This window comes from Electrophorus electricus, chromosome 7 (genome assembly GCF_013358815.1).
Source record: "Electrophorus electricus isolate fEleEle1 chromosome 7, fEleEle1.pri, whole genome shotgun sequence".
Taxonomy (NCBI): domain Eukaryota; kingdom Metazoa; phylum Chordata; class Actinopteri; order Gymnotiformes; family Gymnotidae; genus Electrophorus; species Electrophorus electricus.
The window spans coordinates 17,252,103-17,266,868 of record NC_049541.1 but is presented as its reverse complement, the minus strand read 5'-3'; the positions used below and the strand labels follow the sequence as shown (position 1 = coordinate 17,266,868).

The window sequence follows — 14,766 nt, the reverse complement described above, 5'->3', positions numbered from 1 at the left end:
AAGTGATTTCTCCTGTGTCCCTGCCAAATTGTGAGACTGCTATTTCTTCAAGCCTGATTAGCTGGTCTTGGAGAGTGGAGGCATGGGCTCCTGTTGCTTACCTTTAAAGTGGTGCAGTAACCCACACTATTCAGCTTTTAAACAGTCCACACACCTTAACAGTCCATCTCATCACTTGTCCTTCATCCCTGACTCAGAGGTCTGCTGCTGCAGGAGAATGATCGCTTCTCTGAAGCTCTTCATTATTATAAGCTGGCCATCGGGAGCAGACCAACCCTGGCCTGTAAGATCCAAACTCTGTCTCTCTTATTAAACCCACAATAGAGATTGTTACTGAACTTACTCTTTCATTTCAATTGACTTACATTTCATGGTCTGATTTTAATTAGCTTGCATCTAAGCTGTACTAGTGATAATGTATAAGGATTTACAGATGAATGAATCAAAGTCTTTTTAAGTGTGCTGACTAAGTAAACACTTCGTATTTTAATTCCATCAGGCTCTTCACTTTTTTTCTTGCATCTTCTGTCTCCTTAACAGCTGCATATTTGAACACTGGTATTATTCTAGTGTCTCAAGGCAGCGTGGACGAGGCCAAGCACACATTTCAGACCTGTGCAGACATCCCGGATGAGAATCTGAAGGACCCCCATGCTCACAAAAGCTCAGTCACTAGCTGCTTGTACAATCTGGGCAAGCTGCTACACGAACAGGGCCAGCAGGAGGTACTGTGCAGTCTGGGTTTGAGAACCAACAAGATGAGACTGGCTCAGATATCTTGATTAGTTTAACAGTGTTATAGGGAATACACTGTGGTCTCAGTCTCTAAATTGACTTAAGATTCTACTCAGGTTTGAAAAGATGCCCATTTTTTTCCTCTTGAAGTTTGAGGTGTGTTGGTGACCTTGTTGGTGAGAATCCCTCACACCTGCTGAACATTGCTGTGGTAATAAGTGCTGTTTTATAGGCTGGAAGACAATGAAAGTGATTGCATCTCAGACTGGAAAAAACTAAGACAAATTTTATATTGCAGACTTCTTTAGGTGTAAAGGAAAGTGATTATTTTAGAGGGGTGGTTTGGACATAACTAAGAAACATGTTCCCGAAACTCCACACAAGAAACATCTTGCCACCTCAGAATTTTACTATTCATAAAAATGTTAAGCACCTGCTCAGCACAACTCTCAATATGGATGTCTGCTGATCTATCTTCTGAACCTAAGAAGCCAACTTAGGTTGCCAACCATGAATATGTATCTGTACTTGTAAGGCCTATCCTATATTATTCAAGAACTCTTAAGTCATGGAGGACAAAGTGACTACATGTAGTAATATGCAATCACATTTGTCTTGCTGAGTTCAGTGGCCTAGACTGCTATGGACTGCATTGCCATAGCTTGGCTCTAGCCACTTCTCTTATATTCCACTCTTGTGGACTCCACAGGAGGCCCTGTCCATGTATAAAGAAGCTGTGAAGAAGATGCCTCACCAGTTTGCCCCTCAGAGCCTTTACAACATGATGGGTGAGTGGTAAGCTGAGCATGTTTCTTTCTAAGTATGGCATTGCCACTATTCTAAGAAAACCTCATAACATTTTTTGTCTGCTTGTCTATGTGTTTTACTACATTTGAAAATGTCAGCAGTCTTTTAAATTGTGGGAACATCTTTTACTACTAGAAATGGTCCAGAATTACTTGGCATTCTGGGCATTCATGTATCTGTAGCTAGCTATCTGCATTAGCTTGTGCAGTGGCAAACACATGATTAGTAATGGTCCTGGATCAACACAAGTGACTGGTCTGAGATCAAGACAATGATGATTCCAAACAATTCTGGAATTCTGGATTGTCATAAATAAGATGAGAACTGCTCACTCAGCTTTATATAAAACCTACCCAATTAAGAATGGTAATTTAAAATAAAAGACTCAAATTTGACATGTTCACTTTTTTAATATTTTCAATATATCTAAAGAATTTTATGAACAAAAATGTGGAGGTGGGAGAATTTTTTAAATGGCTTAGTGGTCAGAGGAGTACACATCAAACACATACTGATCAGAGGTCAGTGATTGGTTAATAGACATGTTGATCAAGGAACATGGACAACACTACTTGAAGAAATTCTGTTCACCTTTGTGGTGTACATGCAAACCTGTAGAATTTAGCTGTAACTGAGTGGCATTTGTAGGCATCTGCAGTATTATGAATAGAGAGTGTGCTAGTTAACACTCACCTTCAACGTCTGCCCTATGACACTGAATGAGTGGTAGCTGGAAAAGATGGACATCGGCTACACGTGTGTTAAAGGATGTCAGTGTCCCAGATTCATGGCTGATATGCAACAGAAAAGACTTAGATAGCAGGTGAACATTCACAGTGGCCACAGTAGCCATGACAGTAAGGTAAATAAGAACAAGAAAAAGAAGGGGGAAATAGTGTCTGTTCTAATAGTGGAGAGATGGAATGGAGTATGTTTTTTATTTGGCTTCAGTATGATGTTTGAACCTTTGGGGAAGACACCTATAGGTGAGGTGTAAGGGAGCTACATTTCTCAATCCAAAGGTCAGTTTAAAATGCAGTTAGGGAAAAGCATGTTCTAAAGTCTGAACTGTGACCCCAGACCTAGGCCACACAGTGTCAAGTACTGGCTCAGTATACAGCTTATTGTTAATTGCTTTCCAGCAGACACACTGTTTAAAAAATGCACTGTAATTTAGTGGTGCCATCGTGTACTTCACAGTTAACGAATTCACTCTTTGCATTCTCATGTGAGACTGAAATGTATGTGAGATCATGAAGACCTGCATACCTGGAAGTCTGAATTACAAGAATGGGTATATTTCCATATGTTTCACTTTTGAATTTTGGTGTAACCCCTCTCAGGTGAGGCTTATATGAGGCTGAACAAGCTTGAAGAGGCTGGGTATTGGTACAGAGAGTCGCTTAAGGCCAAACCCGACCATGTCCCAGCCCATTTGACCTATGGCAAGCTGCTGTCAATCATGGTGAGTTAGCTTGTGGTCTTCTTAGATTTTAGTCTTCTCTAAACTGTGGTGTATTTGGGGGTTGACTGCCTTTTAAATGGATTTAGGTCACTTGGATTGCTATGGTTACATTTATTAATCATTACTTCATTTGCTAAACTTCAAAAGGAGCAGGGTAAAAGACTATTTATGAGCTTCAGATTTCATAACAAAGTGCATGGAAACAAATCTCTAAGTAAATTCAAATTTTTGGATGGTGGAACAATTTCAGCTCAGCAGTTTAAAAATGAAAGTGTGAAAACTTGACCATTGTTGCTGTTACCTTATAAGCTCATAGCAGCACAAGCTCATAGCAGCACAGCAAAGGTAGACACACACACAAGGTAGGCACACACACACACACACACACATATATATACACACACACACACACAAGGTAGGCACACACACACACACACACACACACACACACACACACACACATATATACACACACACCTTTAGCACATAGTATTTCATTCTCACATTCAGTGGGTGGTTTTACCCTCAAATCTCATTCCCACATTCAGTGGGTGGTTTTGGCTGACAAAGTTAAATAGGTGTGACTTGATTCAGGGAATTTTGAACTTGACTTGGTGTCATCTGCTGTGGTGCAGCTGTGGTGTGAATCCTTGGATGATGTTCTCATTAACAGGGCCAGACAGCAGACGCAGAGCAGTATTTCCTGAAGGCCATAGACCTTGAGCCCACCAGGGGAAATTGCTACATGCACTATGGTAGGTCAAACCCATTACTCCTTTGTCTCTGTGTTCTTTTGTGTACTTTTTCTTCCCTTCTAATTATCTATAAGATGTTAATAACCTGTTAATAAGATCTTAATAAGACTTAGCCTTTCTCTGCCTGAGCCAATACTGCAAATAGCAGTTTATCCATAATGGGAATAGGGTTGTATTGTTATAATTATGTGGCCTATGCATTATGACTGGTGCAAACATTTGCTTGGCTTGAGGAAAGAAGAGCTGTATGATGTGTTACTATAGTATGGTGTCTACAGTATATAAATGCATCTTTAGAAATTTTAGTACTTTTTGCAGGTTTTTTAAAATTTATTTATTTATTTATTTATTATAAATACCCTTATGAAATATCTCTAAACTCTGATGGAACTCTCAGTGAGCTCTCACTGAGGATAAGGACTTGGGTTAGTTATCCTAGAGCAATCAGACACCTAAACTAGAATGGGGTTAGTTGGATTTCTAAGTAGGTTATTCATGGTAGTGCATCACATAGCTTTTAATTTGGTGAAAGATATTACATTATAGATATCATATAAACACAAACGATGTATCTTACTATCTTACTATATATATGGAGTTTTTATAAGACATAAAGTGCTTATGGGTATGTACATGGTTACAGATTGGACTGAAATTTATAGCCATAAGAGTTATAGAACATGGTGATTAGTGAAGGGAGGTGTCTATTTGTTTAGCTATAGAGGCTGCATGTATAATGGCAACCCTCCTGACTTCGAGGATACTTAGCATTCAAGCATCCCATATGTGCACTTGCACACATACATGCACATACACATATACACACACACACACACATACACACACACATATATATATATATATATATATATATATATATATATATATATATATATATATATATATATATATATGTGTGTGTGTGTGTGTGTGTGTGTGTGTGTGTGTGTGTGTGTGTGTGCACACAAAACACCTTTACACATTACTTTCAGTAGTAGTTGCACTTTCAGAAGTTTTTCAGCCTCTGTCATAACCCTCTGTCAGCCTTTCAGGCTTTTCATTCTCATGACATCAAGACTGGTACATATAAACCCTGTTTAAACAAACTGTCCACTAGTAAATCTCTCTCTGTCCATCTGTGTTTCTCAGGCCAGTTTCTGCTGGAACAGTCTCGTTTAAGTGAAGCAGCAGAGATGGCAGAGAAAGCAGCTGACCTGGACAGCTCCGAGTTCGACGTTGTGTTCAGTGCAGCGCATATGCTCAGGTGTGTTTGTGAGGGAGATGACTTTTTACAGTCTGAGACTGCACGCTGAGAGATGTGACAGGTTTAAGAACCTTTTTAGAGTGCCGTCAGAGAGAGAGGCAAAGGGTGTTTTACACCTCACAAACAGGACACCTTTATGTCCTGTTGTCAAACATGAAATAGGTAGGTGGACGTATGTACACAAGGACATTGATACTTGATAACAATAGTAGAGATAAGACTACAGCAAAACATACATAAACCATGAAAGGTTAAAAGATAGCAGTGATAGCAGTGGTAGAAGGAACAGGATGTGTTCCATGGGGACCAGGTGTCGTTCTTCTGTTCCATAGCCCTTCCAGTACAGCAGGTATGTGACCAAACAGGTAGTTTGCACATTGGTTGCTGTCTTTGTCATGGTTTGTGCTGATGGATGTGCAATAGCTTATGTCTGTGTAGAGGCTGGGCGATGTGAGATGGTAAAGTCAAAGTGGGCGAAGAACATAGCCCACCTGGCTTAGCAAGACACTGGGCCTGATGTAAAACAGATCACAAAGGTCAGTGTTGATCACAAAACAGTGATGATTAAAACTATGGTAGCTCAGTGGTTAAGGTACTGGACTAGTAATCAGAAAGTGCTGGTTTAATCCCTGCCACTGTTGGGCCCTTAAGCTTAAATTGCTCAAGTTGTACTCAGTCATAATTGTAAGTCTCTTTGGGTAAAAGCATCAGGTAGTGTAAAATGTCTTCGTTATATGTTAGCATATGTCAAATTTAGTAAGCTTGTAACAGAGCTTTTTGAGAGTAGTGTAATTAAGTTTTCATTGATGTGTCCATCTGAGAATGAGAAAACTCCTTGAAACAGTGGAAATAGATCCCTGTCAGGTCTCCTGACAGAATCCCTGTTAGTGTCAGTCCAGTTTTTTTCAGAAATGACATTTTGTTGGGTGGGTCTGCTGTGCTGATATCTGAGCAAAGGTTCAATATGCACATGATAAAAATCCATGGTTAGCCAATTATATCAGCTTTAATGTCAATGGTTTGAAAATTCAATTGCTAAAAATTGCTGATAATTTGCATCCATTAATCCATAAAAAAATTATTCAAGTTATTTATATAAGAATGCACTGCATACAGAAGGGATCACCTGGTGTTCTTTAAGTTCATGTCTTCAGTGCAAATATCAGTGTTTTGGGTTAAGAACTGTAAAGAAGATACAGACATTAAAAAATATTTTTTTAAATGATGTGTTAAAATGCTTTAGAAACTGATTTAACAAATGACAGTTATGCAATATGCCAAGCTCAAGGTTTTCAGTACTGTAGTTATTGTTCTTAGTCTTAACCTGATATTCTTAACATTCTTAACCTCTGTTTTTAACACATGGTGTGTACATTCCCCCCAGACAGGCCAGTCTGAACGATGCAGCTGAAAAGTATTACAGGAGGGCAGCAGACCTTAGACCGAATGTAAGTACATCAGCATTGCTGTAGAGCATTAAAACATCAGCTACACTATAGTGGAGGGCTTCACTTTTTAACAGTTCATCCAATGTGTGTCCAGCTCAAGTATTTTGACCTTAAATGACCTCGCAAAGCCATACCAGTAGTTTTTCCAACCTACCCAGGCGCATTAAAGATCATATTTTGAAACAATTTTCATCAAGTTTGGTGATTCATTAGTTTTGCATGTTGCTCTACATAGAAGCTGTTTTCATCAAATAAATATACTAAGTAATACTTTAACATATGAAACAGAAGTGGAAAATGACTTCTTTGGGATGTTTCCTCTCTCTCTCTCTCTCTCTCTCTCTCTCTCTGTTTGTCTGTGTTCAGTATGACTGCCTCACTTAATTACCGACTCCTCCACTATAGCTCATTTGCATTTTTTTTCTCATTACTGCATGCAACTTTAATTCCACATCAATATAATGTTGACCGTATAATTTTTCTTCTTGTGAATTTCAGCAGTAGATCGCTGTTCTACTCGCTACACATCAGGCAATACATGAGCAGAGAGAGGCTTTCTGTACTATCTATCTCTCTTCAGTTGAAACCAGTCGACATTTAATCTGATAGTGATTACAAGATGGTTATTCTTTCTTGCCAAAAAAATATATAAAAATCTATGCACAGAATTAGCTGAAGTTAGATTATTCTCCAGATTCAAAATTTCCAATCCACCTTAAAACTCAGCAGACTAATGGCAAACAGCAATCTTTCTGTTTTTTCATGCGATTTCAATATAGTAAGGCCATGCAGTAATTAACTTCATAAATTTATCTTAATGAATTTAGAGAGGGAGAGTGCTTCTTTCTTGGTTATTCTTTCTCCTCTACGGCTCAGTTTGTCAGATTTCTCCTTTCCCCGACCCTGAACTTCCTGTACTTTACAGCCAAACCAGAATCATTATTTTTTTAAGGGACGGATTAATAAACAAATCATCATTGATCGTGGATCCATGGCAGTGAACAGTGTTTAAATGCTTTCACCAGAAGGCAGATAACCTGTTCCCTACACCGGTGCTGCACTGGGTTATCAAAATGATAGCAATGGAAATCATCACACACGTGCAAGTGCATGGATATTTGCATATGAACATAATAGCTTTTACGCTACAGAAACTACAGCAGTGTATAATTCATGCGCCATCTAATCCAGCTATCACATGCCATGCGCTGCTGCAAATCACTGCTGTGCTATTTTCAAGATGGATGTGTGATGTATCGGATTGGTTTCCTGGAAAATGAATCCACCAATATTCAATATATATATATATATATATATATATATATATATATATATATATATATATATATATATATATATATTGAATATTGGTGGATTCATTTTCCAGGAAACCAATATATATATATATATATATATATATATATATATATATATATATATATGATTCAAATAATCTTACATCTTTCAACTACACAGTGAAGTTTTGTCATTTTTTTAGACTGCAGTAAATCTTCAGAATTACTTCAGAATTGGATGCAGTTTGAATCAGGAGTGTAAAGATCTGGGTATCTATTTCCAGGAAATATATTTTGATGTACTTAATTCCACCACTTTCAAGCTAAAGGAGTCTCAGAGCTCTGGTGTGAAACTAATAGAAGAATTGTTGGTTACCAATCATTTTTGACAAACTATCCTTCTAGTAATATCAACATTAAGTATTAGAGGATTACAGCATGCGTTCATGCCTGTGTAACTGAAAAGGAGTCCTGACTGGAGAAGGCAACTAATATGATGACCTGTAGTTTTCTTTTTAAAAATCAGGGTTAAATGACATTATATTTGACTGTGTCAGATAAAGCCACATTTCTAGCCTGCATTGTTATAGTTATTTCTAGATGTAAAATTTATCATACATACTAGAGCTATTCAGTCCCATTCAGAAAAGAAAAAAAAAACAGGTGTCCTTTGTTGGTACCTCATCAGCAGTCATCAAGAAATTAACATCACGAGGAGACTATACCTGATTTAAATTCCAGGCTTTTTGATGTTTTTTCTCTCTCTCTCTCATTATCATCTTTTTCTCCCTCTCTCTTCCTCATTTCTCTCAGTATGCTGCTGCTCTCATGAATCTTGGAGCCATCCTCCACCTCAACAGAAAGCTTCAGGAGGCTGAGGTCCACTACCTCCATGCACTGCAGCTCAAACCAGACGACCTGATCACACAGTCCAACCTGCACAAACTCTGGAACATCATGCACAAACAGGGCCTGAGGAGTACGGGGTCATGACACAAGCCCCATGGCTACACACAGTTAGTAGTGAGAGTTTGAGACTTGTGAGTCTCCGGTGCAGGTGAGGTTGGTGATCTTGTAGCAGAACCAGCACCACTGGATTTAGACCAAAAGAAGCTTCCATTGGGCTCATGAGTTTGACAGTTTAAGAACTTTGGTTCTGATTACTGTGTGGGAACTGATCAAAGGTTTGACCTGACCAACTAGATCCTTATGTCTGAGGGATGAACAGTGGAAAAGATCAGTTGTTAATTTGCAGGAACTTCGTCTGTGAATAATACACAGCTGAAGGAATTGCATTAGTTGATTTTTTTATTTTATTTTGGAAGTGAAAAATATTTAAATGTAATAATTGATCTGATGCATTGAGAACAGTAGGTTGGGGGAAATGTTTCTGCAGACTGCTTGTAACATGAATCTTGGTAAACAAGTCATTTATATACCTTTTATAATACAGTCATGTCTGGACTGAAAGATTAAGTTTAAAAATAGCCACACATGATAGATTCTAGTTCTGCAGTAATTTATTATGGGGCATTGTGTCCTGATAATTTGGTAATTATATTTTTAAAAATTAATATTTTATTGGATGACTGTCATGAAAATACAAGAATAAAACAATACAAGCCAATTGCTTGGAAATGTTCCTGTTATTCTAGAATGGACACTCATATTTACTTTAATTTCTACAAAATAAAATGCATCTTAACATGTATGTTGCATTAAATAGTATTGAAAGGACCAGATAAAGAACAGAGGCAGATGAGTGATATTTAAATTCAAGTGATGATAAAATAAAAGCAAATTTAAATAACAACGTTTAAGGCAAGTGAAATGTTCCATTTTACCACGGGAAAACACCAAAGCCATGATAGAACACCAGTAGAGACTTTAGCTGGCAATTAGAGTGAAAAGTGGAGTTAGTGAACAAATAATAAAAAAAAAAGCTTTTCTGCCATCTTGTGGACAAAATATGTATTAGAACAAAACGGCACCATGCATGCAAGTTTTAAATTAAACAGTTGTGAAGAACAAGTTTGTGTTCTCTTATTAAATAACTTTTTTTTAAAATATTTCTGCAATGATATGATGTTTATGTGAGACAAAAAAAAACATTCAAGGTATTAACATTTATTTGAGCAGTTACTGGATTTAATTTAGTATATTCTGAGTGATAATAAAAAAGGAAACGAGTCAAAAACTAGAGTTTCTGTATCCTAATCCAATCTAGTTGTGTGTGTTTGTCAGTTATTTATCGGTGCTTAGTTCAGTTCTGTGCAGGTGGCATTAAAGCTGTATCCACCGCTGTATCCAAGGAGAGGAACGGAGTGTGTGTGTGTGTGTGTGTGTGTGTGTGTGTGTGTGTGTGTGTGTGTGTGTGTGTGTGTGTGTGTGTGAAATATGCTTAATTAATTCCAAATAAGTCATGTTTATTTTTTATTACAGATTCCCTCTAAGCAGACTAAAAAAATAAAGGCAACATTTATTAAACACATAACACATTGTAGAGTTATGTATGTACACATTTCCAAAGCTGTTATTTCAGTAGAAGCACAACTTGCTGCATCTGAATCAACCATAAGAAAACTTTATCTTGGATTGGGTAAAAGGGGAAGAAGAAGCCTAGAAGTGGCCCTTGCTGTTCAACAGATAAGTAGTCTAACAACATGAGTCTCTGATGTCTGATGTGTCCCATAATTATACAGGTCTGACTTATGGTTGCGAAATGCTGACTGGTTATTGCTGACCAGTTGTTTGGCAATAAAATGGATTTGTGCATATGACGATTGGGGGAGGGGTCTGCCTATAATAGGTCTACCAGGAAGATAAACTTTTTTAAAGTTTAATTTTAAATATGTGGCTAAATAGGTGTTATTGAATTACTGAATTAATATATCCACAGCTATATTTCATGAACCCAGAAACCTGAACCCCTTACCTCATGGTCATAGATTACATATTGGCCAGAGTGAGAAGTTAAGTTACATTCAGTGTCTCAAATATTATACTAGTGGATGGGTTCAACAACAAAATAGTTGCTAATGCTACAATGTCTATGAAGTTCAGGACAGTATCATCTGAGAAAATAAGGTATTATACTACTAACTTGAGACTAGGTTTCAAACATGTTTAGGGTTGCAGCTGTAGCCCATGGAATGTAGGATCATGTGAGGATGGACAAGAGGAGGGTATTTTGGCCTTGTGTCAAGAATGTAGCAGCACTTCATTACAATTTTCTAACAAAGTGACATCTAATTTAAGGATGTGAAATTAGCTCGCTATCTTTATGGGGAGACTAGTAATAAACCAGATAACAAATGGAACATTATTTGTTTTATATAATGTAATAATCCTTTATTAATTCCAAAGCTTTTACTCACAAGGCTGTTGTCTAGGCAGGGCAAGGTATCTATTGTGCATATTTATAGGATTCAGTAGTGAATTCAGTAGTGAATCAAACACTGATGACTTTGTTGTAGGCCTATATAGAGTAAGGTGTGCATCTTTATACAAACCAAAACCAGGACAAAACAGAATATAAATGCTGGCTAACTGTGTATAAAACCATAATAATCTTATGAGCATGGTGCTAATATCACCATGGTCATGGGTTTGATTCCCAGGGAGCACATGCACCAAATACTGATAAATGAGCCCTTGCATCAAATAACATATCAGCCATTTCAAGCTCCCAAATTCAACATTATGTATGTATATAAAAGGGTTAATATTGTATTTCTATGATGCTTCTATGTTTAAAATGATTTTCAAAAATGTGTTCTGGCAAAAGGGTAAAGCAAGACATTGAACCATTTGTAATCTAAACACTGTTTGAGTTTCAAGAGGTCAAATGTCACTTCCTGAGCAAAAGCACTCTCATTCATGAGGTTTTCTCTGACTGAAGCTTTTCCTCTGTGTCTAACAGGTTATCATAGTCTAATCACAAGAGTAAATATATCAATTTATTACTGATTTTTGCTAATTGATATTTCTGTATGTTCTAAATACAGGATGCCTTGCAATGTAACAAAACAAATTGTTAAACAGATGATTTAATATAGTTAAATATTTTTTTTAAACATACATTATTGTTGCTTTTTAGATTTGGTGATTCTTCAAAGCACACTGAGCACATGTCTATAATGTTTTAGATTGGTCAGTATTCTCACAGCACAAATTATCACTATGCTGTAATACATCATGTGTCAGATGCTAAATAGAGGCCAGCCCATCTTTTATTAATGCTAAGCAGTGCAGTTGGAATGTGCAAGTAAAGAGAAAACATTTAGAATGGTCTACACCTAAACTGCCACTGTGTTCTCACCTCTACCACCATACTTGCTACACTATCAGGAGCCTGGCCACGATTGATATCATCAGAATTTTCTGGTGTGTTTTCTGTCTCTATGTCACCTAAATCAAATAAAATGAGCTAGTTTAAGTCATCATCTCTTTAATTTTAGTGAAGTGATGAATTAAACAAACTTACATATCAGACCACTACAGGTGATGGCATCATAATACTGTCTTTTCTTCATTGACAGAATTTGCTGTAGCAAAAAGAAAAAAGTGAATTTCTTATAAGTTATCTTAAAAGAAATGTTGCATCCAAAGATAATTCTTTATCAGAATAATCTCCAAAACTCCAAAGTTCTGCAAGGTGCAACGCCTGTCACCCATAGCACACTGTCCAAAAGAATTTTTAAAAAAGTTGTAATGTTTATGACAATATAGCATTAACTGTGAAAATTCAACATTATTAATGAATACTATTATTTCTATAATTTATAATATTTCTCTTTGAGATGTACTCCCTTACCTGAGAGAAGCTCTTCACCAACCTCCTCATTACAAGAATGCTGTACTTCAGAGCTGATACGTTCTGTCAGAGGTGAACAGAGTAAACATGAGACATGTTTGAAATATTAAATCATGAGCATCTACCTCCTATAGATAATAAATGAGCTTGGTAGGTGTGAGAGAAATACAATATTTGACCAGTTGATTGCAGTTTTACAGAGAATACAGAAACTTACATTAGTCCAGGGGCAATACTAGACCCTATTTAATGGGGCATGTGCCCCAGTATAATGTCTCCATGCCCCACTATAATCATGGCTATCATTAGGAAAGACATAATGCTTTATGTTTTAACCTGGATTGCTGAGCAAATCTACACCACATAAATTCACTACATATACTAAATTCACTACAGGAACTATATTTCCCATAATGACCCAGCATTTTTCCAAACACTTCAAAACCAAGCAGCTAACACTTTCAGTCAGAGCCAGTTTCTTTCAGCTTCTCTGTTCTGGTTAGCAGTAGAAACGGACCCATGATAGAATTAAACAGCAGGTCAGAAGTTAAGGTAATAAGGTGATAATACTGTATACACTTTAAGACTAGTCATATATAACCATTTAACCTACCAAAAACACATGTTGCATCCAAAGAGAGGCTAAAGCAAAGGCACTGGTTATTTGAGCAAAAGGGGACACTGCTAACTAGATAACACAAGCTTGTTCAAGCTGATTCAGCTGAGTGGAAGAGTGAGAGAGTTGAGAGAGGTGAGAGAGTTGCGTGCAAATTCTGCCCATGGGAGATATTTGTGCCAGTTAGTCTGTGAGGCACAATATTGATGGATGAACCTTCGTACTCCCTGGTTGACACATTTAACCTCACCATTAGACTGGGGATAATAACCTGACAAGAGGTTGACTGTTATGGCAAGCTTTCTTCAAAACTGCATGCACACCTGTGATGTAAATTGGGAACCAAGATTTCTTCTGGTAGGCCAAAGATACAATGCACATAGGTAAATACAGCTTCAGTGGTTTCTAGAGCAGTAGGTAGGAGGGAAAAAGGAATGAGACAACACATCTTAGAAAATTTGTCAACCACTACCATTATGACATTGTACCCTTGCGAAGCAGGCAGGTCTGTGATGAAGTCCACTGCTATGTGGGTCCAGGGGAGATGTGATACAGGCAGGGGCTGTATTTCACCACTGGGGAGACAATAAGGGGTACATGACTGAGCACAAACAACATGTAATCACACGTATTATCAGGAAGGGAAGGCCATCAAAACTTTCAGGACAGCATGCGTGTAGTTCACGTGCGTGTGATGCCTGAATGCCCATTACACAGGGTCATGTGAACCCATTCCAGGAGTTCCTCTAAGAGAGGCAGGCACACACCTGGGGAGCTAGTTTGACAGCAAGAAGCTCCCGGTTAACAACATAATCATTTCTCTCTGTGGGCTGTAGTTTCCTTGAGTAGACTGTACAAACATGGTAGAGTGTCTTGTCTCTGGGACAAGACAGATCCTATCCCCACTTCTGATGCATCTACCTCTACAATAAAGGGCAGAGAAGGGTCAGGCTGTTGAAGAACATGTGACGAAGTAAAGGCTTCTTCAATTTTTGGAAAGTCTGATTAGCAGCCATACCCAACTGAAGCCTCCTGCTGCCCTGTTTTTTGAGAATAAGAGTAAAGGGAGCAGAGATGGTACCAAACCCCTGTATGAACCTCCTATAAAATTTGGCAAACCCCAGGAATTCCTTGATAGTGGAGGGTTTAGGCCAATTCAAGATGGCAGATACATTATCCGTATCCAGGGAGATGCTGCCTGGCTTGATGGCAAACAAAACAATTGACAGATTCACATTGAATTTCACACTTCTCTGCTTTGGTGTACAGGTGAAGCTGTCTCTGATATGTCAAGATGGCTGTAACGTGTTCCACATGTTCTGCTTCTGACTGAGAAAATATAAGAGGATCATCAATATAAACAATCAGGAACTTACCTCCTTGTCCTGAAAGATTTCATCCATAAATGCCTGAAAAACAGAGGGGCTTTTGGCACGACTAGGTACTCAATTAATGTCCACTTGATGTTATGAAGGCTGTGTTCCACTTGTCACCCTCACAAATGCATATGAGATTATAAGTGCTGTGCAGATCTAATTTAGTGAAGATTGTGGCTCCAAGCAGAC

At 37.8% G+C, this 14,766-nt stretch overlaps 1 protein-coding gene and 1 long non-coding RNA gene across 4 annotated transcripts in view; one reads left to right on the top strand and one right to left on the bottom strand.

Annotated features, from left to right (window-relative positions):
- tmtc2a (transmembrane O-mannosyltransferase targeting cadherins 2a) overlaps window positions 1–9,874 on the top strand; it is a 34,976-nt gene extending 25,102 nt beyond the window's left edge. Inside the window, exons 5-12 of one of the 3 annotated variants that reach the window (XR_003411332.2) lie at window positions 198–283; window positions 541–725; window positions 1,445–1,523; window positions 2,886–3,007; window positions 3,681–3,762; window positions 4,912–5,026; window positions 6,415–6,474; window positions 8,583–8,601. Coding sequence is in view for 2 of the 3 variants with exons in the window: in XM_027020219.2 (XP_026876020.2) it covers window positions 198–283; window positions 541–725; window positions 1,445–1,523; window positions 2,886–3,007; window positions 3,681–3,762; window positions 4,912–5,026; window positions 6,411–6,474; window positions 8,583–8,762 (913 nt within the window). In the remaining variant the exon portion in view is untranslated. Of the gene's footprint in view, window positions 1–197; window positions 284–540; window positions 726–1,444; window positions 1,531–2,885; window positions 3,008–3,680; window positions 3,763–4,911; window positions 5,027–6,410; window positions 6,475–8,582 lie in introns of those variants that run through there. The other 2 variants (XM_027020219.2, XM_027020220.2) reach the window with 2 other exon arrangements.
- Window positions 9,875–11,874: 2,000 nt separating this feature from the next.
- LOC113583740 lies at window positions 11,875–13,812 on the bottom strand. The gene is made up of 3 exons (XR_003411330.2): window positions 13,674–13,812; window positions 12,586–12,648; window positions 11,875–12,316 (listed from the first exon to the last, which is right to left on the bottom strand). It is a non-coding gene; the product is annotated as an uncharacterized LOC113583740 (long non-coding RNA).
- Between the last annotated feature and the right edge of the window lie 954 nt (window positions 13,813–14,766).